General features: G+C 40.4%; 2 protein-coding genes across 2 annotated transcripts; one reads left to right on the top strand and one right to left on the bottom strand.

Moving 5' to 3' along the window:
• The first annotated feature begins 308 nt into the window (after positions 1-308).
• Positions 309-1,586, top strand: HTR2A (5-hydroxytryptamine receptor 2A). The gene is given in 2 exon segments (XM_081944878.1): positions 309-438; positions 441-1,586. Coding segments are annotated over 2 exon segments (768 nt in total). The 5' UTR covers positions 309-329; the 3' UTR covers positions 1,100-1,586.
• A 13,590-nt stretch (positions 1,587-15,176) lies between these two features.
• On the bottom strand, positions 15,177-19,010 carry LIG4 (DNA ligase 4). Its single transcript, XM_081945872.1, has one exon. The coding sequence runs from the start codon at positions 18,997-18,999 to the stop codon at positions 16,273-16,275; it is 2,727 nt and encodes a 908-aa protein (XP_081801998.1). The 5' UTR covers positions 19,000-19,010; the 3' UTR covers positions 15,177-16,272.
• Between the last annotated feature and the right edge of the window lie 7,401 nt (positions 19,011-26,411).

The following is a 26,411-nucleotide window of genomic DNA, read 5'->3' as shown; positions in this document are numbered from 1 at the left end:
GGTCTGACAGCTCTCCTTTTATAGGGAGCTGTCAGACCTCTAAACCAATCAGATTAAACCTCTGTTCCCGCCGGAACAGAGGACCAGAGTGGAAACCATGGTAGCTAGTGTTAATATCTAACAGGTACTTTGTTTTTAGTTTCTACTGAATAGCTGTGCAAACTTCAAGGAAGCAAATTCATGCTCTGCAGTGACGGTCTGATCTTTATGTGCAGGAATGTTATTGGGAATGAGTGGACACCCATTGTGGTACATCACAGAATGACATATTTTTAAAAGTGAAAATAATTATATTTATCTTTTTTTTAACTAAACATATAGGTATTTCAATGCCAGTTCCTATATTTGGATTCCGTGATAATTCTAAAGTTTTCAAGAATGGAAGCTGTTTTCTTGTGGAAGAGAAGTTTGTTTTAATTGGTTCTTTTGTAGCATTTTTACTCCACTTGCTATCATGGTGATCACCTATTTTTTAACTATAAAATCCCTTCAGAAAGAAGCCATATCATGCATGAATGATCTTGATTCAAAAGCTAAGTTTGGCTCATTCAGGTTTTTTCCTCAAAGTTCTCTTCATTTCACACACTCTCTGAACAAAGAATCAGGAACTTTTAAAAGGAGAAAGATGCAATCAATAAGTAATGAACAGAAAGCATCCAAAGTACTTGGCATTGTCTTTTTCCTGTTTGTGGTAATGTGGTGTCCTTTTTTCATCACAAATGTGATGAAAGCTTTTTGCAAGAAGGCGTGTGACAAAGATGTAATTGAGGATCTGCTAAACATTTTTGTTTGGATCGGCTACCTTTCTTCAGCAGTCAACCCACTTATATGTACATTATTCAGTAAAACCTACCGATCCGCTTTTGTACATTACATCCAATGTCATTACAAAGAGAAAAAGAAACCTCTGCAGTTGTTCTTAGCGAACACTATTTCTACTGTTGTGTACAACTCACATCAGTTAACACAAAATAAATGTTTAAGAAAGGAATCTAAGTTGATGGCTAAAGACTATTCTACAGGGACAACTGAACATGATCTGGATGAAACCTTAAAGAGCAAAGTCAGTAATATGAATGAAAAAGTTAGCTGCTTGTGATTCTGGTGCAAGACCATTTTCTTTAACTGTGTATATTCTGCAAGCTGGAGAAAGCTGATCTGGAAAAATAGTATGCAACTTTGCTGGGAATTTGCAAGACAGTACTTCACTATCAAAGATTTGTCACTCATTAAAGTCACTCATTGCAATTTCCAGGACTATGTAGCACTCACTTAATGACAATAACTGGGGATGGAATTTCTGTTGCTACGCAATATGGTTGTAAAGTATAATGTCATGTAACATTAGATTTGGAAAATGAGAGCAATACAATGTAAATTTTTGATTCAATTATACGAAATACATTTTATATCAAACTAATTAAAAGAAAACCTAGGAAATATAACTGTAGGCATAATATGAAATGTTATAAATAGAAGTTAAATAAATTAATTGCTAAAAGATGCTTTCCTTGCTTTTTCTGAAAAGAAAAATCAATTCAAGAGCTGATAAAAATGACATATTCAGATCCACTACTGCAAATTAAGTAGCAATGTCTTCTTTTACAGACGTTGAACTACTATGACTCATTACACAGGTTACAACCACAATTGGAACCAGAATTTCCATTGCTGAGCAAGGCAGTTGTTAAGTGAATTGTGCCTGATTTAATGACATGTACCAACCCAGCCAGGCAGTTACAGTAATTTTAAATTCATTTTGTTGTGCACCCACAGAAAATAGGGCTAATGGTTTCTTTAACTACATTTAATTTTATCAGATAAAACTTGCACTTTAGAAAATTGAGTCTTTATTCTCAATTATACCAATAATGAAACTGAATTTGATTTATTACTGTATGTAGTGTGATTACAGCCATATTGTCAGAGGACATTCCATATACATCTATGACTCTATGATTCTACATTCCACAGATATCTCCATGAGAATTTAACACTTTTCTTCAGGGTTATCTACTGGTAGATCTTCTAAATATATCTGCACAAAATTGAAGACTCACCTGTTCCGACTAGCAGGCCTGGCTTAATTACAACTGTTCCTCCTGGTAAACGTACTATTAACTGGTTATTTTAGGGGTATTGTTTTTAATTTAATTTGTGTGTGTCCTAGGGGTTTTAAAACTATATTTATATATACTGGCTCTGTACAGTTCTTTTTAATTCTATTTTAACCTCCTCCATATTTAACTGTACATATTTAATTCTTCTATTTATTGTATTTTGATATATTCTTTATATGGACTGTACACCGCCCCGAGTCCCTTTCGGGAGAGGGGGCGGTCTAGAAGCACGGTAAAATAAATAAATAATAAATAAATAAATACATAGCATAATGATATTAGTTTTTCACCTTGGTTTAATTTATATAAATCTGAGAATCCCAGAAGGGAAAGACATTACCTAGAATGCATATGAATATAAGAGTTCCTCTCTTTTTCCTTGTACATGTTGCTGTATTAGTTCTAACTTCAAGAGGAGACGTTTCAATAGCTATGAGAAAAAAAACTGCCTTTTAAATACAATGTGCTACAATAATCTTAATATGGTTTGATTAAAGATGAAAGAGACTGGCTTTTGCAGTAACCTGAACTTCAACTTGCATAACACCGTAATTCTCTATTACAAATACTTCCAAAGATACCAAACTTATGTTTTAGTATGCATAGATAATTTTTTCAAAGACATCAAACTCACATTTATTGGCAACTGCAGCAGACTGTGGCAAAATAGGGGACATGGTTAACCCAACAATTGCCTGTGTACAGTGTTAAGTGATATGAAACTTCAGGCACTCATAGCCTCCTCTTGGAAATTTGGCACCTTTAGCTCTTTTGTCAGCCAGGTGCCAAACAAAAATACCCTGGGTGTCCAACTGTGTCAGACCTTCCACAGCTAGGTCTCTAGGAAAGACAGACCCTCAACTCCATTTGGTTGAAATTATAGGTTCTTTTACTAAGGATTAGTGTTGCAATGAAAGCAGGCTAGAACTAAAGTTCCCACACAGTGTTACAGTATTCCCCTTTGTCCCTGGCCCTCCGCCACTTGTCTGGTTTGCCTTCGTCCAATGATGTGCCGCATACGTGTTTTGGGAACCGCTCAGATATTTGGAGCTGCTTGGTACAGTTCACATTTCTTTCTCAGGCTTTGCAGCCTTGAAGACTGGAATCGGTGTTGGTCCTTACCTGATACGCCTGTTCTCCAGATGGTGGAGACAGCAGCCAGAATGGGTTGTCTCTGTCCAGTGATCAATTGGACTGAATCTACAGCTGTGACATCACTGGTAACACTGGTGACTCCCCCCCGTTTTAACAAAGGTAAATCTGTAGACTGACGCATGGTGTTAATCACAAGATCAAAAACACTCTCATGTTCTCCTCCAGTATGCCCTGAGCTATTCCGAATTGAAAAATCAGTAAAAGAGTTTCAGAAAGAAGTCAGCTAAGGGATGGGGCTGGCTGCTGTCTCCACCATCTGGAGAACGGGCATATCAGGTAAGGACCCATTCTCCCCAGTTGGTGGAGACAGCAGCCAGAATGTGACATACCAAAGCCTGTCCATAATGTTAAGGGTGGGTAGTTGACTGGCCTGAGGCCAATTGTCCAGTTCTGAGGGTACCCTCCTGCCAAAGGCAGCATCTGCTGATGCATATCTGTCTAGTCTATAATGGTTTACAAATAGAGATGGCGAAGACCACATAGCTGCTTCACAGATTTCATATATATATATAGTCGGGGTGATCATATATTCACATTATGTACAGCTAGTTTCAACCATTAACAGTTAATCTACTTAATACATTGTCTGTCCTTCTGTTTGATCACAATATATACATTTGTTCCAGTCTTGTCATCTTAACTTATACCAATCATGAAATCTATTCCATACCTCAAAATATTCTGATTCCCCTTTATTTTTAAGTTCCAAAGTGAGCCTATCTGCTTCTGCACAGGCCAACACTTTTCTGATTATATCTAGCTCTGATGGTGTATTTTCTTTTTTCCAATGCTGTGCATAGGTTATGCGCGCTGCAGTTAGTATATGCATAATTAGATAGAGTGTATCTTTCTTAAACCCCTCCGGTATTATGCCTAGGAGAAAAGTTTCTGGTTTAAACATAATTTGTTATCCCACCATTTATTCTAACCATGATTGAATCATTTTCCAATATTTTTTTGCCTCATTGCACGTCCACCACATATGATAGAAAGTGCCTGGTGTTTTTTTTACACTTCCAACAATTTGGGGCCAGATTTTTAAACATTTTAGAAAGCCGTGCTGGCGGGAGATGCCATCTGTAGAACATTTTATAAAGATTTTCTTTATACGCCGTAGCCAATGTTAATTTCTGATTAAGTATCCAAAGTTTTTTCCACTTAGCCAATTCCACATTGTAACCGAAATTTTTCGCCCAGGCGACCATGGTTTCTTTGACATGTTCTTCCTCTAGTTTATATTCCAACAAAAATCTATACAGCACTTTGATCAGTCTGTTTTCTGTCTGTATCAACAGTTTATCTAATATTGTATAGTCTTTGGCAATACCTTCGTTCTTCCTATCCTGTGCATACCTTGATTGTATCTGTAAATAAGACCACCATTCTACTTGTATTCCTTGTGATGTCAATTCTGATCTAGTTTTGATCTCCCCCTGCCTGTTCAATAGCTCTTTATATGTGACTATATTTTCCACGTTAATTAAATTTGGGTTTATGTATACTTCCATCGTAGATAGCCAAATAGGTATTTTGGTATAGTGGTCATGTTTAATTTTGTTCCATATTATTAACAGAGATTGTCTAATGTAATATCTACTAAAATATTTGTGTGCGGATCCTTTTTCAAACCAGAGGAAGGCATGCCAGCCTGCTTGGAGGTCATGACCTTCCAATTTGAGTAATCTTTTGTTTTTCAGCATTATCCATTCTCTTAGCCATGTTAATATGGCCGCAGTATAATAGAGTTCCCAATCTGGTACGCCAAATCCTCCCTTTTCCTTAGTGTCTTGCATAGCCTTAAGTTTTATTCTTGGTTTTCTTCCCTGCCAGATAAATTTTGAAACCAATTGATTCAAATCTTTGAAGACACCTTTTTCTAATTTAATGGGTATATTCTGAAATAGGAAAAGAAATTTTGGTAATATATTCGTTTTTATAATTGCGATCCTGCCCATCAGGGACAGTTGTAGGTTTTTCCATCTTTCTAGATCCTTCTTAGTTTTATTAATCAGATTGGTATAATTGTCTTCTTTGATGGTCACACACCTCACAGATAAATGTATACCAAGATATTTAACTTTTTTGACAATTTGGATACTCAATTACTTCGTTAACTCCTCTTTTGCTTTTGATGTCATATTTTTAGTCAGCATTTTGGTCTTTGTCATATTTATCTTTAGACCCGCTATTTTCCCATACTCTGTCAGTTCCTCAATGAGTTTCGTATCAGACTTCATAGGATCTTCTAGCACAAACACTAGATCGTCCGCAAAGGCCTGTAACTTAAATTGCTCCTTTCTAGTCCCTTTATCTGTACCTCTTTACATATATTCCTGGCTAGTACTTCTAGGGTTAGTATAAACAACAGGGGGGATAGGGGGCAACCTTGTCTTGTACCTTTCTGGATTACAATACTTTGTGTTAGTTCACCATTGATTATTACTTTGGCTTTTTGGTTTGTATAAATTGCTCTGATCGTGTTTATAAATTTATCCCCACAATCCATGTATTCTAATTGTTGGTGCAAAAATTCCCAGTTGACATTATCAAATGCCTTTTGGGCATCGAGAAAGATTAGTGCAACCTGTTTGTCATTGTGCACTTCATAATATTCAAGAATGTCCAACATAATTCTCATATTGTTTTTAATTTGTCTTCTGGGGAGGAATCCGTTTTGATCTGTATGGATGAACGATGTAAGAATTTTTTTCAACCTTTCTGCTATTATTGAGGCAAAGATTTTGTAATCTGCATTTAGCAGTGATATTGGTCTGTAGTTTTGTATAAGCACCTGGTCTGTGTCCGCCTTAGGTAATAGTACAATGTTAGCCTCCGTCCATGATAACGGTGTCTTCGCCTCTTTCAACACAGCGTTGTAGACTTCCAACAACGTTAGGACAAGTATATCCTGAAATTCTTTATAAATTTCCGCTGGCAACCCATCTGGCCCTGCAGCTTTATTATTCTTTTGTCTTTGTATGGCCTCGGTTATCTCTGATGTTTTAATGTCTTCATTGAACATGTCCTTAATCTCCTCTGGTACCTTTGGCAGATCTGACTTTTCCAAATATTGTAATATTCCTTCCTTTGTATGGTCTCGGTTTTCTTTATATAATTGTTCATAAAACTCTTGGGTAATCTTTTTCTTTTCCTCTAGTTGGTAGCAGATCTCGCCTTTTTCATCTTGTAGTTTATTGATCCAGTTCTCTTGTTTTTGCTTCCTCAACCTATAGGATAGCCATCGCCCCGGTTTATTTGCATTCTCAAAGAAGTTTTGTTTTGCTTTTTTTATAGATTGTGCCAATTTTGCTTTTTCAAATATAGCCAATTCATGTTTAATCAGTTCCATATTTCCTTTTATACTTCTGTTCTGCGGTTTCTTTTGCAGTTCACTCTCTAAATTTCTATACCTTTCTTTCAGCTCTCTTATTTTTAGATTCTCGGTTTTTTTCTTCCTGGCTGTGGCTGATATTGTGACCCCTCTTATAAATGCCTTAGTCGTATCCCATAGGTTTTGTATGGATGTGTCTCCTGGTCCGTTTTCTTTGAAGAAGAATCTTAATTCTTGGTTGATTCTTTTAATATATTCCTGGTCTTTTAGAATTGATCTATTGAGTAACCAATGATAACTGCCCTTTTGTTTTATCCAAATAATCCTCATGGGATTGTGGTCAGCCCATAGATTGGGTTCTATATCTATCTCCTTCACTTCTGAGATTAGCTCCATCGGCAGCCAGACCATGTCTATCCTTGACCAGGATTCGTGTCTATTCGAGTAGAAGGTATATTGCTTACCCTCTGGGCATCTTTCTCGCCATACATCAAACAGATTAAGTTCTTAAGCCATTTGGAAGAATGACCTTGGCAAAGTTCTCCTAGCTCCTTTTCTCTTCTTTCCACTTTTATAGTCCCGTTTCGGGTCAACTATAGCATTGAAATCACCCAGTAAACTAACATTTTCGTTTCCCATCTCTCGAATAATGCTATGTAGTCTGTGGTAGAAATTTTCCTGGCCTTCATTAGGTGCATATATTACAACCAGTGACACCTTTTTTTGGTTTAACATTATTTCCACGATTAGTATTCTCCCTTCCTCGTCATGATAGATTAGTTTAGTCTGAATTGTGTCTTTGACATATAATGTTATTCCTCTTTTCTTTTGGTCAGCCAGTGCCGCGTAAAGTTTACCCAATCTAGGACATTCTAAGATCTGGATCTGTCTTTTAGTCATATGGATCTCTTGCATTGCAATTATATTGTAGTTCAAATGTTTTAATTTACTAAATATTGTTTTCCTCTTCTGGGGTGAGTTTAGACCATTAATATTCAATGATAGGATCTTGATTTCTCCTGACATACTTCTATGTGTATTTGGGTCGTGTGCTTCTTGTTGCCCTTATTTCTCTCACTTCCTTTGGTTCTTCCCCTTTTTCGTCTAGAACTTCTTTCTCCTTTCGTGTCTCCACTGGTTCCTTTTCTCTTCTTATCTGTACCCTGGATCCTTGCCTCCTTGCTCCTGCCTGTTCTCCTTCGTCTTTCTCCTCCTCCTGCCCAACAAGGGTATTGTAAAAGTCTTCCGCTTGTTCTGTTGTGTCTATTCTAAATCTTCTATCTCTCCAAGTTACCAGTACGCCCTCCGGCATCAGCCATCTAAAGTTAATTTCAAATTTGTTCAGGACAGATGTTAAAAATTGACAGGGCCTTCTTAATTCTCTAATTCTCCTCGGTACCTGTTTTAGAACTGTTTGTTGTCGTTGGTTGTAAATTATCGGGTCATCTCTGGTTCTATTCAGCACCTCATCACGTATTGATTTTTTAACAAACTTTACATGAACTTCTCTTGGTAGATTATTCTTTTTTGCGTAATTTGTTTGTATTCTATACGTCTCGTCGATCTCACTTGCCATCTCAGCCTTTTCTATTCCCAAAGCCTTTGCCATTAGGTCTGCCATCGTGTCTGGTAAATCCTCGCTTTTTTCTTCCTTTACGTTCTGGAAACATAGGAATTGGGCTGCTTTCTCCGATTCTAATGCGAGGACCGTTAACTCAAGTTCCTTGTTTGCCTGGATCAGCCTAGCACTCAGCTGCTCCCTTTTTTCATCCTCCTTTTCCAACCTTCCTTCTATTACATTTATTCTTTGTTCGTGTTTATTATCTGTTCCTGGAACTTCTCAAATTTATCGTCCATCTTCTGCATTCTCTCCTTTAATTCTACCGTATCACTCCTTATTTCTTTAATATCCTTTTTAAGTTCTTCGTGATTTTTAGCCATTGCCTCCTGCATGGTCTGTAGTATCATCTGCAATTCCTTAGTTGAGTTGGACCTTTCTCTCTGAGGCATATCCTCTGAAGATCTTTGGTTTGAGGGACTGGCAGCCACTAGGGATGGCTGGGATGCTGGCTTCCTCCCCGTGCCAATTTTCGTTAAATTTGTACTACTTGTCATTTTTGGGAGGAATTTGATCCCTACTTTAATTTTTTTCCAGAACTCCCACTTCTCTCCCTCGTAAATTTCTCCAGTCCTCCTTCTTTCTTTCTCTTTCTTTCTTTCTTTTTTCTTTCTTTCTTTATCTTCCTTCCTTCCTCCCTCCCTCCTTCCTACCTTCCTTCTTTCTTCCTTCCTTCCTTCCTGCCTACCTACCTACCTTCCTCTCCCTCTCCTCTTCCCTCTACCTCTACTCAATTATCAATTTTAAATAGTGATAGGGGGTAGTAAACTCTATATATCGATTAGTTCGTATGTTATATGGGAACAGCTGTCATAGGATAGTGAGATAGTGTGAGAGACTTATCGGTTTATCACTGTATATAAGTGTGTTTGTATGTCACATTTATAATACTCCTAACTTTCTATTAATCTATTAATCTATTTTGATAACTTAATAAAATCTAAGGGTAGAATGCTTATAGTTATTATATTATGATCAAACAATCTCCTAGATTAATCAGTACTAGTGCCAATAATATCAAAAGGAGTTAGGATTAATAATCTTACAACAATAACAAAAACAGTATATTCCTTTGATGGTAGTATTATAACATTAATTCCTATTTTTTAAGTTCAACCTTAGAGCGTCCGTCCTGTGTTGGATAATTATATTTGAATGTTCTGGGTTCCCCTGCTCCGATAGATCTTCTTTCTCTCTCTTTCCAGTTAGTAGTATCCAAAGGTTATCCAGAGAATATAGTCAGCAAAAATCCTGTTTTCTCTTAAGGTATTAAGAGATACAGATTTCGCAGATTTCTTAAATGGAAGCTTGGGTAGACCATGCTGCCAAGGTGGCCGCGCTGCGTGTTGAATGCGCTGTCACATGTGGAGGGAGAGGCAGTCCTTGAGCCCATAGGCTTTCAAGATCCAGGACCTGATCCAACGTCCGACAGACCTGGAAGAGACTTTGGCATCCATGTTAATTTGATGAAAAGAAACAAACAAGCCTCCGAGCGCCAAAAGGAAGCAGTCCTGGAGATGTAGAAGTGGAGTGCACGGAGCATGTCCAGCTTGTGCCATTTGCGCTCAAGTCTATGTGCAGGGGAAGGACAAAAGTTGGAGAGGACGATCTCCTGGGCCCTGTGAAATCTGCTACTGACCTTAGGGATGAAAACCGGGTCAAGACGAAGCACCACCCTGTCCTCATGGAAAATACAAATATCTTGTCTAGTGGACAGGGCTGCAATTTCAGAGATGCAGCGTGCAGAGGTAATTGCCACCAAAAAGGCAACCTTGATGTTGTGTTTTGTCTGTCGAGGAGACCAGGTGCCCTGTGCTATCTGAGTGTGGAGGTGGGCCCCCAACCCACGAGGCTGGCATCCATGGTGATAGTGATGCGGGCCAGGTCCCGGAAGGAAGACCCCTGGGCTACCTTTGGAGAGAGTCACCACCCCAGGGACCTGGTTACCTCTAATAGCAATGTGACCTGTCTTGGCGAGCAGCTCCTGTTGGCTCTTTGATGCGGCAGCAGGAACCACTGCAGCTTCCAGCTGTGTAGTCTGGACCAGGGGACAATGCCGAAGCAGAAGACCACCCTGCCCAGCAGTTGGGAGAGAGAGAGGAGAAATGTTCTGCGGTTCCTTTTCACCTGTCGGGCCATCTGCTGCAGACTAGAGAGACGGTCTGGGGAAAGAAAGATTGTGCCCTGCACTGTGTCAATTACTGCACCAAGGTGTAGCAGTCTTGTTGTGGGGACAAGGTGGCTTTTCTCCAAGTTTATGGAGAATCCATGCTCCCTAAGTGTCAAAAGAGTGGTCTGGGGATATCTGTGCATCTGGTTTGCTGACCTGGACTGTATTAAGACATCATCGAGGTTGCACTGTAGTCTGATGAGCCAGGAGCAAAGATGGGCTGCTATTGCTGCCAGTACTTTTGTGAACACCCTCGGTGCGGACGACAGGCTGAACAGGAGTGCCTTGTACTGGTAGCACTTTGATGCATAGCAAAACCTTAGGAACTGCTTGTGGGCAGGTAGGATGGGGGTGTGGATGTATGCCTCCGTTAAGTCCACCTATGTTAGGTGGTCGCCCTCCCTGATCCCCTCCAGACTGGTTTGAAGGTAATGCAATTTGAGCCTGCGGTATTTGATATACAGGTTCAGAGTCTTTAGGTCGAGGATTGTTCTCTATCCCTGATGCTTTTGACATGACAAACAGTTGTGAGTAAAAACCTTGACCTACCTGATCCAGAGGGACCGGTTGAATTGCCTGGATTTCCATTAGGTGTTAGATGGCTTGTTCCATCATGAGCCTGCGAGATGGAATTTAAAGACAGCTGGTTTGAATAAACCTACGAAGGTAGGCTGGTCAGGGGTTAAATCCTCATCTTTGGACAAGTCAGAATCCCTAACTGTCTTTTCCTCCTCCCCTCCCACTGAGACCTGATCAGAATGAGATGGGATTGATTGAGTAGATGGATTTTTATTGATATGAGATAGTCTAGGTGATGGCACACTAGAAGCAGGTATAGGAGCCTGTGGAGTAGAAGCTTGTTGTTGAAAGCCAGGCTTGGCGCCAAAATAAATGGTCCCGAGGCTTCAAAATGGCCTCTGGAGCTTGCAGACGAAGAGAATGGAGAGGGCAGCAGCGGCAAAATCAATCCAGCAGGAGGCCTTGCGATGGAAAGGGACTGTTGGCTTGTCCTATGATTAGAAGTCATGGGGTGCTCTGGAGTTACCTCGTGGCACCCACGATGCAGTAGGAGCTGGGGAAAGGCAGTTTGTAGATCACAATTAAAGAAGAACAGCAGCAAAACCTTAGACAAGCCAATTAAAAAAAAGTGAGGGATAAATTTGGAAAAAAAAATCTAATTAAGTAGCTAATTTGGAGAATTAATTTATGCATCCAATCCTGATTGGGCTGAGTCTAAAGCTGGGAGGAGTCACCAATGGTACCAGTGCCTCTGGCTTTTGTCAACCTGTCACTCCTTCTTTCGCTCATCTCTACCCTTTACATGCAAATTGCCTATTTCATCTTCCCCCCAGCCACCTAACAATTTATGGCAGGATGCCAGCAAAGCTCTAAGCTGAAGATTTAATACAACCACCTGTAATAACTTCCAATGCACACATACATCACACTATTTAAATTATATAGAACTAGATATAATTTGTGAGTAATAAGTTTTTATTTTTGTTTAGGTAAGGTTTAACTTTCCCATTTTTAGGCATTTGGGTTTTGTTGTTGTCCCCCCCCCCCCCCTTTCTAGGTAGTATAATACAGGCTTTTCACTGTCTTTTTTTTTTAAGTGTCAGCTTTTTTTTACTTAGCATTGAAGTTTGTTCCTTTACTCCCTTCAATAATTCCTATTAACTTATTTTCCACAATCATCAAAACTACCATATTCTACTGCCTCTTGTACTTACACATACATTGCACAAATTCATTACCTCTTCAGAAACACAACTACCGGTAGTCCCCAAGTTATGACTGTAATAGCATCTGCCCATTATGGTCATAACATTATCTGAATTATGTTGAATGGAGCCCCATCGCTCCTCCCCCGATGCATTCTTTAATTGAATGCAGAGGTTGTTAAGTGTGAATGAGGTAGCTCAGGGATGAGGAAGACCATGGGGGCTTAGTGCAGAAAAAGACCATGTGCTTCCAGCCATCCAAGGCCTCCCTGCACCCTCTGAGGTATCTCATACTCCCCCACTATTCTGGTCGCCTTACCTTTTGAAGATCAACAAAGCTCAAGGCCAGGTGGCAAAAAAGTGGCCTTCTTCTCAGATGCTGGTGAAACTGTTTTCTTTAGATCTTGTGTTCTTATCATGCTTCCATGCTCTTTGGAAAAGCCTTTTTGCAGAGAATGACTGTTGGCTTACCTGAATGGTCATTCTCTAGGCGCTGAGGGAGTGTCCAAGCATGGGTTAACTTCAGCTTGCTGCCCAAGGACTGAGTTCAAATCTTTATGTAGCCACGCCTCCTGCTCCCTCCAGGAGCTCAGTTTTAAAAACGAAGGAATCCGATGAAAGGTCGCTGTGTGGAAAATGTCCGTGTCTGTTGGTGCAAAGTCCTGCATCCATTCAGAGAGACGACCCCAGGGTGGGGTTGGACACTCCCGCAGCGCCTAGAGAACAACCATTCAGGTAAGCCAACGGTCATTCTCCTAGGCGCTGCTTGGAGTGTCCAAGCATGGGACATACCCAAGCTATGAGGTCCCAGGGTGGGAAGAAGGAACCGTCTCGTCTCCAGGAGCCGCAAGGATTCTCTGCAAGACCCTCCTTCTGAAAACGGCCTCAGCCAAGGCAAAACAGTCCAATCTGTAATTCCGAATGAACAGGGACTGCGAGGACCAGGTAGCCACCCAGCAAATTTCCTCAATAGGAGCTTGAGTGGCCCAGGCGGCCATTGTAGCGGCGCTCCTCGTGGAGTGTGCTGTAATACGAGGAAGAATAGGTCTGGCCTGTAGTTCATATGCCAACTTTATGCATGCCCGCAGCCAGCGGCCAACGGTAGCTGATGTCACCTTTCTGCCCATAGACGTAGGCTGGAATGACACAAAGAAGGCCTCGGACCTGCGGAACAAGGCTGTTCTCTTCTTGTACACATCCAGCTTGTGCCAAGTCCGCTCTCTGGGATGAGTAGGATGAGGACAGAAATTGGGCAGAATCACCTCTTGTGTTCTGTGAAATAGACTGTTGACCTTTGGTAGGAAGGTCGGATCCAACCTCAGGACGACCCTGTCCGAATGTATAATGCACAGGTCCTCCCTCACAGAAAGTGCGGCCAACTCTGAGACGGACAAGTGTCGTAAGCTAACCGAGCGGATAGGCTCGAAAGGCGGTGATGTTAAGGCCTGCAAGACTATTGGTAAGTCCCAAGTTGGATAACGGTGCACCGTGGGGGAGCATAGGTTAGTAGCCCCTTTCAGGAAGCTGCGGACCCTTGGGTGTCTGCTGAGCGGTAAGGAATCACCCCTGGATAGAATGGTGGCCAGGGCCGCTGTTTGCCTCTGAAGCGTGTTGGGGGTAAGTCCTTTGTCCAGGCCCTCCTGCAAAAATTCCAGGATCTGCGAAATAGTCGCAGCCGTGGGGCTGATCTGCTGGGAGCGACACCAGGAGGAGAAGGTGGACAACGTTGCCTCATAAATACACACGGTTGAGGGTTTCCTGGATGCCAAGATGGTGCTGATCACTCTGTCAGAGAAATTGTCCCTTCTCAGGAGCTCCCCCTCAAGTGCCACACGACCAATTGGAGCCAGCGAGGGTCCAGGTGAGGAATGGTCCCCTGGCAGAGGGCTACTTGCTCCTCAGGTATGCACCAATGCCTAGCTACCAACAGACTGACCAGGTCGGCGAACCAGGATCTCCGTGGCCTGTTTTGCACGGCCTATGCACTAGCTGCTTTCTGGAACTGTCTCTCAAGGACCTTTTGTCTCCTTTCTGCCAATTTCTCTGCAGCTTTGGAGGTCTTTTTGGCTTGAGGCTGTTTCCCTTTTGCAGGGCAGCCTGCACTGTCTCCTTTTGCAGCATGGTTGGTCTTGCTGCGCTTGCTAGGGGGGGTGTCTCAGTTGGGTCTCTGGCTTCAGCCACGTTCTTGGTGGCCATGGTACCTCTTTGCCCTGAGAAGAGCTTTAGAAGAAACTGGTCCCAGTAAGCGCCTTGCAGGTAGGCCTCTTCACTCCAGTCCAGTCCAGATGGGAATGGGGCCTTGCCGGAACTCAATTGCAATCAGCAGTCTTTTGGGGCCAAATTCAAAGTTCCAGGCAATGCAGATCAGCGTATTAAAGAAGCGAGGAACGGCCCAAGAAAGCCAAACTCCTTGCTGCTGCCCACACGTTCTTCCTGGAGAGGGGGGGAGATCCTGCCTGGCGACCCAGGGGAAATCCCGAATTAAGGCCCTCCTGGCGGCAATCTGCTTTGGGAGCAGGCTGCGGCAAAGTAATGGCTAGAAATAAAGCGCACCACTTTTTTTCTTTCCCAAAATGGCCACCGCAAACTACAGAGCGCACCAGGGAGCTGCCTGCAGATCGGAAAGCTCAGTAGAGCTTCCAATCGACAATTCAAAGGCCTGGCAGCAAATTTGAGGGTACCTGCCCTCGGAGCTCGTCAGCAGCCGCCAACAAGCCTCCCGGTGGAGCCTTAACTGCGGTGGTCGCGGAAGGCCGCCACGCTCCAAGCACCTGTCCCACGCACTCACAAGCACTTTACAGTGATTGATAAATTTAACAGATCTACAACTAAGCTAATACAAAAATAAGAAAAATTAGGCTACACTAACTATATGGAGAGTTCAATTTGCTGCTCAAGGTCTGGAAACTCTCCAATTGCATCCTTTTAGGGCGACTGAGTTTTTAAAACTGAGCTCCTGGAGGGAGCAGGAGGCGTGGCTACACAAAGATTTGAACTCAGTCCTTGGGCAGCAAGCTGAAGTTAACCCATGCTTGGACACTCCAAGCAGGAGTGGAGGTCTCCAGGGATGCCAGATCTACCCCACCCTTGAAGGCTTTTGTCTTCTTTGGAAAAGCCTTTTCTTTTTAATTAATTAAAATAAACTAGTTAATTAAAATTTTAATTATTTTTTCATTTTAATTTTTTTTGTCAGATGATGGACATCTGTTTATCTCAAGCTTGTTTAATCCTAGTAATATCTTTTAATAAAACACATTATCAGTACTAGAAATTGTATTGCACAGACATCAACATAACATTGAATATAGACATAAAATTAAATATTCTTAACTAATTACTTATTCCAAAACAGAATCAAGTTTTAAAATACACATATTATTTAATTATATTAAATATTTATTACAGAATGATGGAAAAAGAAAACATGTGCAAAACAAACTATTCTCGCTAAACTATTGAAAAGCAGCCCTTTCAAGTTTCAGAAAATAGATCCCTGGATTCTCTTTTGATAAAACTTAAATTAAGTTTATAAAACTAAAAGCCTCTTTGCTGGAGAAAGCACTCCTATTATGCATTTAAGATTGTAGATGTTTTGAATTCTGAGTATACACATCCAGTTATTTAAAAATTCATCATTACAACAATACATTAAATATGAATGAAACACAGATTTAGATAGATGGCACTTTTTAAAACAATTAAACCACATCTTAAACCACATTCTGTACTGGAAATTTCAACATATAGCCCTGTTGGCTGCAAATAATAAAATTTATTTAGGATCTGTACATTTTAATAGATATAATTGAGTAATACAGGTTTCTCTATAAATACTTTAAAAGCTAGGTAAAACAGATAAAAACTTAAGACTGAGAAATAATCATCCCCCTGTTTTCCTGAGCATTTTTTTCTTTCATTCACATACCTTCAAAAGAGTTGGAATATTAAAAGAATTGAATTGTGCAACACATTCAAAAACTACATTCTGCCAGGTTAAGAGTGTGCTCTGAAAACAACTTTGGAAGTAGCCACATCATCTTGCAGAAAGCATGATCATTTTGAAAGAGATGTACTTCACTCCTGCTCCTGATACTGCAAATCACTTTCAAACGTTTTGCACAATCCTAACAAGATTTTTCTTACAAATTAAAATCTTACATTATGTACAGGTTTTCATTTTGTAATTCTCCAGCTTTTACAGAATCCTTTATCCATTGCTCAGAAACCATTTTAAACTTTTTCTTAAATGTCCTTCTGATGGCTTTTATTTTCTTCAAATCAGAATGATCTCCACTGATTACATGGGATACATCTTCCTCAAGCTGTGACACTACTTTTGCTCCATGAAAACGAAGTAGCAACTCTACAGTTAAACATCTGGTTTGATTTATTCTGTCCCTTGAATTGCTCATTTCATCAAAAAGACTCAGGTAAATGGTTTGTTGCCTGAACATATTTAGGGAACTTTCCCAAGAATAACGGGCTTCTATGTCAGCAATCACATGCTGAGAAATCTCTTCAGAGGTATTAATTCTTGAGAACACTGCCTTCAACTCTTGTGGATCAGTATCAGCTGTGAAACTATCACCATAAGTATCATATTCATAAGCAAAATGTTGCTTTGTTTCAGGAGACATGTGAATCATAAAAACAGGCTGCCACGGCACAAACTTTCCAGCTTGGAAACATTGTAAAAGCCATTCTGCTCTCACGACATCATAATTGTTGGAAGAAATAATATTTTTCACTCTAACATTCTTAGTACCTGCCACAACACAGTAGGTATCCGGCCCAGGATTTTGAACTATGCTGCCACCGTATTCTGCTATTTTGCTTTCCAGGGTATACTTTGAATAATTTGGTGTCCCAGTCATAATACAAAACTCAACATCTTCAAAAATATTAGAAACTTTGTTTATTTTAGAAAGATCTGGTGCTTTAAAATGATCCATTAAACCAATTGCTTTTTTAATTTTTGCAAGAGTTTTACGCTTCTTTTCTTGTGGTTCATCCTCAACTACATCAAGGTGTTTTGTAGCAAGCTTCCCAGCAGCTTTACTTCTGAGTTGTTCTAGAAGGTCGAGAGTCATACATTCATACCATTCTTTATCTTCCCTTATTCTTTCAATGCGTGGAAAACGTAATGTACATTCTGTTTTATACATATCACTACTCACAATCTCAGCAGCTTTAATCTGAACAATCACTGAATTACAAGGATCAATATAGACTTGAGGCTTCTCAACACCACATAAGATATTACAAGGTGGAAACTTCCTATCGTATTTCTTCCAATATGTGGCTAATTTCAAGCCAAGATTATACAGTTCTTTCATAGTGCAACCGGAACCAACACGACAAATGGAATGGAATTTAGATGGTTTTTCACCAGGCAAAGGAGTCTCAGCAACAGCACATAAAAAATGAGATATCATGCCACCACGAAAACCTTTACCCCAGTAGCCTCCAATAATTAAAAGGTCCAGTTCATCCATCAACCCACTCACATATTCTGGCTTGATCTTCAGCCATCCTTCCCCACGCTTATCTGGTTTGTAAATTGATATGGGGTCTTTTATTACAATTCCTTCTTCTCTGTTATCAATGGCTTTGTTTAGGGCATCTACTACTTCTTTCTGTGTGTTGGCTTGAATTCTAGAAACAATCTGTACTCGACCAGGTATTGGTGTAAAAATTGTATTTAATATATTGTATCTTTTGCTCAGCATCTCATGACCCAACTTTTGGTCATCGACCATAAGAACATCAAATACACAGAAACATGTTTGTAATTCAGAATCATCCACCATCCTTTTGATGTCAAACTTGCTTCCTTTCTGCATAAATGTCTGGGTGGTAGGATTATAGGCCATCATTTCACCATCCAGAATGCAGTTTTGAGTATCTTTAAAGGCCTGATGAATGAAAGGAGTCAATGAACCTTCGAGAGGACCACCACCAAACTGCTGAGTATAATCATATCCATTCCTGGAAAAGTATTTGTAAACATCTCCATCTTTGTGCATCTGCATTCGTTCACCATCTAATTTGGTTTCTATGTAAAAAGTCTGATTATTCATTTGTTTCTCAATTTGGCGCACACTGGCAATAGAAGCAAGCATTGGTTTAAAGGCAGAAAATAATGCAATAGAAGCATCGCTAAGTGATACCGAAGGATTATGCAGCTGCCTACAAACCTTTTCCAAATCTGTTGTGACACTGTGCAATTCTGCAGCATCAGGATGAAAAATAGAAAATAAGGTTTGCTGGCTCACACCAAGTTTCAAATCCTTTATGATCATCCTGATCAACCACTTCTGTTCTAGTGCTGAGCTCTGAGTTATTAACTGAAGAAGGCTCTTCTTAACTAGATCCTTCCTTTTGGCAGCATTATTATTAGAAACAGAATCTAGAAGATCATTTACTTGTTGTATGGTCAGTTGACCTTTGTTGAAGCATCTTTCTTTTAAAACAAAATAGGCAATCATAGCAAAGTCTCCAACATTTCCTTGTGAGCCAATGGGTGTTCGAAAATTTAAAAGTTTGAAAGCATCATTTCCATCTTTGGGTAAACTTAGCAATTCAATATAGAGCTTAGCAAGCACTGTTTCTTTAATTCCATAAGCCATCCTCTCTCTTTCCAACTGCGGAAGAATAAGCCTCATTGCAGGATAAAAAGAATCTATCACATCCTTCTCATTTTTATGAAGAGCATCATGAAATTTCCTCCAGGAATCTAGAAAATCCTTGAAATATCTTGTTTTATTTTGTCGAGATTTGCACTTCTGTATTTGTTCTAATGTTGAACAGAGATCTGAAAATGGGACTTGTGATGCTACAGTTAGCTTGGAAGATGAATGTGAAGTAGGGACTGAAGCCATCTTAGATTTTTTTCTCTACAAAAAGAAACAACCAAAGGAATTACAAATGCATAGCTCTTTTTAGTTTGAACATTTTTGCTTATCATTTTACCATGAATTAATTGTATACCTCGACATTGCACAATGAACATTAAACTCAAAGTAATAAACTTAGTTTTACTCTCTGGTTCCAGCTATGTCATAGTAATCTATATGAGGTTAGAAACACATTCTACTGGTTATCAGAATATCATCAGATGAAGTACATGGGCAAAGCCATATGCCACCTGAAACACTAAATAAAAGAGTTTTAGGCTGCATTGTTATATACTCCGTAAGCAAAGAAGCTTCCCATTTTATTTTTATTATATTGTTTCTTTTCATATCCAGTTATTCTAATTTATAGTCTTAATTTACCTTTGAATGTGTTTTGCTATATGATGATATGGTAGTACTATATGGCAACACACTGAGGAAAACTGAGCAAACACTGATTTATAAAGGAAAAGTGTACTAATTGAGACATAAAGCTACATTTGACCTCACCAGACTTTTCAGTGATGCTCCCATAGACCTTTGTAAGTCATCAAATTTTAATATTTAATGTGGTACAATGGCAGCAGCTAATGGGCAGCATGTTATGCTTGTATTCTTTGCTTTGCTTTCTGCATCCAGCATCCTTAGTCCCAGAGGATTAAAGCGATAGTTTGGTGTAGTGGTTAAGGTGACGGCCTAGAAACCAGTAGATTGAATTCTAGTCCCGCTAGGTGACTTTGGACCACTCCCTCTCTACACAACCCATCTCACAGGTTTCTTGTTGTAGGGAAAATCAGAGGAGTAGCATATTGTTCACCATCTTCAGTGGTGATGGCACAGTGGTTAAATGCAATACTGCAGGCTATTTCTGCTGTCAGCTGCCGTTCGGCAGTTCAATTTTCACCAGCTCAAGATTGACTTAGCCTTCCATCCTTCCGAGGTCAGTAAAATGAAGATCCAGATTGTTGGGGTAATATGCTGACTCTGTGAAGCGGTATATGTCTAAGTGTTATTGCTATTGAGTTACCTAAAAAGTAATAAAGGCAGGATAAAAATCTAATAAAGAAACAAAAAATACAGCCAATTATCCTGCTGCCTTTAAAGTGCTGACCCAACAGAATTCTGCTGCTCAGAAAGAGAACAGATGGAGATAGCCAGAAGTTTGAGCAACTGAGTCCACTCTGTGCTAGGCCACCTGCAAAGGAGAATACAATACTGGATCAGTCCCATTCTCCTACCATGATTGCCACATCTGGTGGAAACATAGAATGCTGCCCAGATTCAGCACTGCCCAGACTGGAAGAATAAACCAACACAATCTACGACACCAGATTTGTCTTCTAAGGACTTCTTATACTTTTGTCTTTTCTTTCTATCTATAACTTAAGACAGCAAGTATATCTAATACATCTGTTTCCCTACAACAACTTGGTGAGGTGGACTTAACTGATAGTGACTGCTTCAAAGTCACCTAATCATCTTTTATGCCCAAGGGAGACCTAGAACTCAGTGTCTCCTGGTTTATAAACCATAACCATCAAACTACATCAAACTTGTCATCCCCACAGCCTATTAACTGCACATCAGAGAAACTTCAGCAACTGTACTTGGAGGATGAGAAGTGATTAAGTAATCAACACATTCTGACCCACATATTTTCCAGTTTTACATTATATTTTAAATCTATGGTATATAGATTTTCAGCTTCTTTTGTCAGAATCTGTGCCCTGTCATCTACCTGTTTTATCTTGTATCAAGATAACATTGGTGTGACAGCCAGAGGCTGATGTGCATTATGTCCCTGCCCCAATCCTTGCCTATTGATCTTCAGGGCCATTTGCCTTATAGCAGTAGGAAAATATGGACTCACTGAATGAGTTAATCAGCCATGTCTCAAACAGTTTGTGCCAACTCTGCCAGATCTGGCAAGAGATCTCAAGCAGCTAGGAGGAAAGGCAAGAAAAGTATGTTTGGGTAGCTGCTCTTTAACCACCAATTCTCATATCCCAATTATGTGGGATCAAGAACTGTTGGGCGAACAGGGGGCATTCTTAACTGCCAGCACTTTCAGGATAATATTGCCCACTTAACTATGGTAGATTTATTTATTTGTTCAATTTCTATACCTGCCCAACTCAACCAAGTGATTCTTAAATTGTTTTATAACTCTGAAAATTATAAAACAATTTAAATATATTAAAACAATAAAATTACCCACAAAAATAAGTATAAACAGCAGCTGTGATGATTAATCAACTAATAGTAAACCTGGCTTCCGGTTCCGGCGGCCGGCAGCGACGAGCAAGCTTTGCTCGCCCCCCGCTTCCCTGGTGGGCTTCCCACTCCTTGGGGGGCACAGGACACCCCGTAGAGGCGTCCTGCCAAAGGGGCGGCACCACGGGGGATCCCTGGATCGGCGGCGGCCGGCGGGAGGTCCCCCGCCTCGCTCCAGGCACCGGGGAGCACGATGGGGAGACGCTCCGGTGTCTTCGCTACGATGCCGATCGGAGAAAAAGAAACTAGAAGGATGCGGCTGCTGTGCGGTGAGACGTGAACTTTCTCCATTCCCTTTAACAACCCTAACAACTCTAACGAAAAAAAAGTCAGCTGTTTAAATCTTTCGGCGTGAATCGGAGAGGCGCGGCTGGAGGGAGGGGGAATTCCCCCCTCCCTCGGACAGGCGGCTGGAAACGATTTAGCTCTTTGCCCCAGGGAAAGGAGGAAGAGGGGGAGAGCCAACCAATGAGGTCACGCTCCTATTAAGTGAATTAAGTGAATTTTCGGACTTAAGCCCTAAAACAATGATGATCTGGAAACTTTGAACATTGAACTTCGAAAACTTTATTTGTTGCCTCCAAACCCGAAGCTGGCAGGGCAAGATGGCACACTTCCGTTGTCTTTATGAAATGTGAAATCTGACTCCACCTTTGAAACTTCAGGCTTCCAGTCTTTGTCTCCGTGTTGCTCAGATAGGTCTCTTGTGGATTGCTGTTCTTTGAACTCCCTGGAGTGGAAATTTTGCTCTATTACCAGGGCCAGTGGAAACAAAAACTCTCTTCTGCCTGGACCTTCTGTCTCTTGGACTCTCTTAGCTGCCTTGCCTTTCTGATTGTCCATTCTCTATACTGACTGAACTCTTTATGGTATAAAGAATGCCACCTAAAAAACCACCTCCTGGAAAGCCTGGCTTTGCTGCCTCTGCCCCGACATCTGCAACCTCCAGTCCTAGTACACAATCAAAAATAACAGCTTTGATGCAACCCAAATCTCTGGAGATGGACTTTCAACAAATGTTTCAGCAAATTATACAGGGACAAGAGGAAATAAAGAAACAACTGCAGGAGATGAAAGAAGAAATTAAAGAGAACCAGGCCAAAATTAATAAGAACTCACAGAGATTGGACCTCTTGGAGGGTGGGGCGGCGGAGATGAAGGAAGGGATGGAAGGGATGCAGAAGGGAAACAAAGAACTTGACTCCCAGCAGATGAAAATAGAGTTTGAGAGAATGTCCTTTTATCTTAGATTTCAAAATGTGATAGAGACAGATGATGAAAATATAAGGGACATCATGACAAGCATTTTGGCTGACTACATCCAGAAAGAGAAGCAACAGATGGGGTGGGAAATAGACCTGGTATATAGAGTGAATTCAGCTTATGCTAGGACACACAATGTTCCCAGGGAGGTACACATTAAATTCCTTAGAAAAAGCACAAGAGATGAAATTCTGAGCACACAACGGGGGCAAGCCCTGACATACAAAGATAAGGAGATAACCATTCTGAAACAGATCCCCAAGAAAGTAAGAGAAAAAAGAAAAAACTATTCACAATTAGCGAATAAACTATACCAGAAGGGGGTGTGGTTTAGATGGTTGATGCCTGAAGGTATGCTAATATTCTGGGCGGAGACCAGAGTTAGAATTAATACACCCATAGAGGCACAGGCCTTTATGGAAAAAAACAAACTACTCCTAGAAAAACCTGAGGATCCTCCACCAGATACACAGGACACGGGAGGGGCCGGAGCTCTGTCGGCGGGGGGAGATGGGGCAACATTGAGAAAGCTCAGATCACAAAAATGAGTAAGAAAATCCACCTGACATAAACTGTTCGAAATTATTAACTGAACTTACATGCTGACTATATGTTATTATGTTATTATCTAATAATGAATTATGTGCAAATGTATACTATGAGTATGGAGGGGGAGCGCACCTACCGCACACTGCAGTTGCCAAAATTTGTAACCTATCCCCTACCTTTTCCCTTTGTAAAATATTAAAAAAACCAATAAAACTTTGTTTAAAAAAAAATCAACTAATAGTAAACCCAAGTAATAGGGCCCTTAACACATTCCAAGTCCCAGGTCTGGGTATATAGCTGGGTGTTTTTTTTAAGCTTTGCAAAAAGCCAATAGGGTTGGGGCAAGCAAGATCAAGCACAGTACTACCTAATTATCAGGGTTGGGTACAGTTTTTGACCCATTTCCAGCAGTCCTCTACAACATACAGGTATTATACAGATAACCCTTACATTATGTCCATAATTGAACTTGAAATTATGGCCATAAGCCACGATGAGCATCAAATTCAGCCATTCCACTCTATGGAGATGCCATGCTATCAGCCCCCTCTGCCACAAAGATCTTGCAGGAGAAGAGCAGTCTGGACAACCGTGGGATCTGGCAGGTTGAGAGCTGTGAACCATAAACACAAAGCTTTTGCTGTGACCCAGCAAAACAGATATAGTGCCCTTGCTGACCTTAATGGGGACACTAAAGAGATAGGTCAAGGTAGTTGTGATAATGATGACTCAAATAAGCAGGGGATCGTGGTCCAAAATGAAGAACTTTCTTCGGAAATGCGAAATGGGGAATCAGGTATCACACATCAGTCACAGAAGAAGAGCAAGGTAAACAAAAAGAGAAGCTACCTTCTGGTTGGTGATTCAATCATTAGGGATGTAAATTTAGGAGATGATATGGAAGTTTTAAAAGAGGTCAAGTGTCTGCCAGGTGCTACTGCCAGCAGAGACAAGAGGCCTATTCTTAAAATAGGCAAGAATGCAAGTAAGGACTGTGACGTTGATGCTATTATACATCTTGGCACTAATGATCTGTCCCAGAAATATGTACTTTCTGTGCAGAATGATTTCCAGAACTTGGGGTATGAACTTAATAGTATAGGTTGTAGGCTTATCTTTTCAGAGGTTTCACCTGTATATAAGGAACAAAAAGGGAAGGGCCAGCGTGTAGCAGAGTTTAATGTTTGGCTAAAGGAGTGGTATAAAAGGGAAGGCTTTGGTTTTATTAGTCATGATGCCTATAGCTGGTCCAATGAAAAACTGTACAAAAGAGATGGGTTGCACCCATCCAAGAAAGGGACTGAGTTACTTGGCATTAAATTCACAGATTTTCTTGATAAACATTTAAACTGAAGAGCGGGGACAGAGAATTAATAGATACAGAACATTTCTGTCCCCAGCAAACTAAAATTCATAGGGTTATAAGTGCACGTAACATAGATGTGTGTGTGGGTAAGATTATCACTCCTGCTGTCAAGCAAAACCAAGCATTTAATAGTGATTGCCATACCATGTGCATGAATCACACAAGTGGTAAGAAAATAGGGGCAGTCAGGCATAACACAGGTTATGTAGACAGTAAACACAAGGTCAATCAAAATGGACTCAAATGTCTATACACCAATGCACAGAGTATGAGGAATAAACAGGGCGAATTAGAAATTCAAGTAAAAGAGGGCAGATACGATATTATTGCCATTACAGAAACTTGGAGGGATGAAACCGACAAATGGAACATACAGCTAGAAGGATTTAAATTATTTAAAAGAAATAGACCAAATAAAAGAGGAGGTGGAGTTGCACTATATATAAGAAATAACTACGTCTCTACAGAAATAGAGCACAACAATGATGAGAACTATCTTGAATGCATTTGGGTCAATATTAAAGGTTGTGGGGGAAATGACATTGCCATAGGTCTATACTACAGGCCACCCAATCAAGCAGAGGAAGTAGATGAACTTTTTGCTAGTCAGCTAACTAAGGTATGTAGAAGCACACCACAATAGTAATGGGAGATTTTAACTAACCTGACATCAACTGGGAAACAAACTCTGCACCAAGTGGAAGATCCAACAGGTTCCTAACAAACCTAGCAGACAACTTTGTTTTCCAAAAAGTAGAGAAGGGAACAAGGGGATCAACCATATTGGACTTAATTCTCACTAACAGAGAGGAAATGATAGAAGGTGTTGAAGCCATAGGAACCCTGGGGGCAAGTGACCATGCAATATTGGAATTCAACATTATCCAAACACAAGTAGTAGAACAAAGTCAAACTAGAGTCTTGGACTTTAAGAAAGCTAATTTCAATAAACTTAGAGAGAGCTTGGGAAAAATTCCATGGATGAGAATCCTCAAGGGGAAAACAACTCAAGAAGCTTGGGAAATTTTGAAAAATGAGATTACAAAAGCCCAGTCTAGCACAATACCAATGAAGAAGAAAAATAACAGCTCCCAAAAGAAACCAGCATGGCTGCATAAAGAACTATCTGACAAACTGAAAGACAAAAAAGGTAAGTATAAAAAGTGGAAGGAGGGGGACATAACTAAGGCAGAATATCAGCAAATAGCCCAAGCCTGTAAAGATGAAGTGAGGAAAGCTAAGGCTCACAATGAAGAAAGGCTTGCCACAAAAGTAAAAATTAACAAAAAAAGCTTCTTCCAACAGGTTAAAAACAAGAAAAAAGTTAAGGAAACAATTGGTCCATTGCTAGGAGAAAGTGGCAAGAAGGTGACAAGCAACAGGGAGAAAGCAGAACTATTTAACTCATGTTTTGCATCTGTCTTTACACAAAGGGATAAAACAGTCCAACCTATCAAAAGCAGCACCACAAAAATCAGATTAGGAACACAAATTGAAATAGGGAAGAAAATGGTAAGTGAGCACCTGTCTACCCTAGACGAGTTCAAATCACCAGGACCAGATGGATTACACCCCGGGGTTCTGAAGGAACTGGCAGACGAGATCTCAGAACCACTGAATTATATCTTTCAGAGATCCTGGAACACCGGGGGACTACCAGAGGACTGGAAAAGAGCTGATGTGGTTCCCATCTTCAAAAAAGGGGAAAAAATAGATCCAGGAAACTACAGACCTATCAGCCTGACCTCAATACCAGGAAAGATTCTGGAAAAAATAATCAAGCAACGAATTTGTGAACACCTAGAAGCAAACAAAGTAATAGCCAAAAGCCAACATGGATTTGTCAAAAACAGATCATGCCAGACTAATCTTATTGCATTCTTTGATAATGTGAAAAAATTAGTGGACCAGAGGAATGCCATTGATATAGTTTACTTGGACTTCA

Source organism: Natrix helvetica, assembly GCF_964273705.1.
Source record: "Natrix helvetica genome assembly, chromosome: 2".
Lineage (NCBI taxonomy): Eukaryota > Metazoa > Chordata > Lepidosauria > Squamata > Natricidae > Natrix > Natrix helvetica.
This window is presented reverse-complemented; position numbering and strand designations above follow the sequence as displayed.

Bases quoted from the DNA above. Each gene is read 5' to 3' on its own strand.
- LIG4 (XM_081945872.1), bottom strand. From the start codon at position 18,999: ATGGCTTCAGTCCCTACTTCACATTCATCTTCCAAGCTAACTGTAGCA.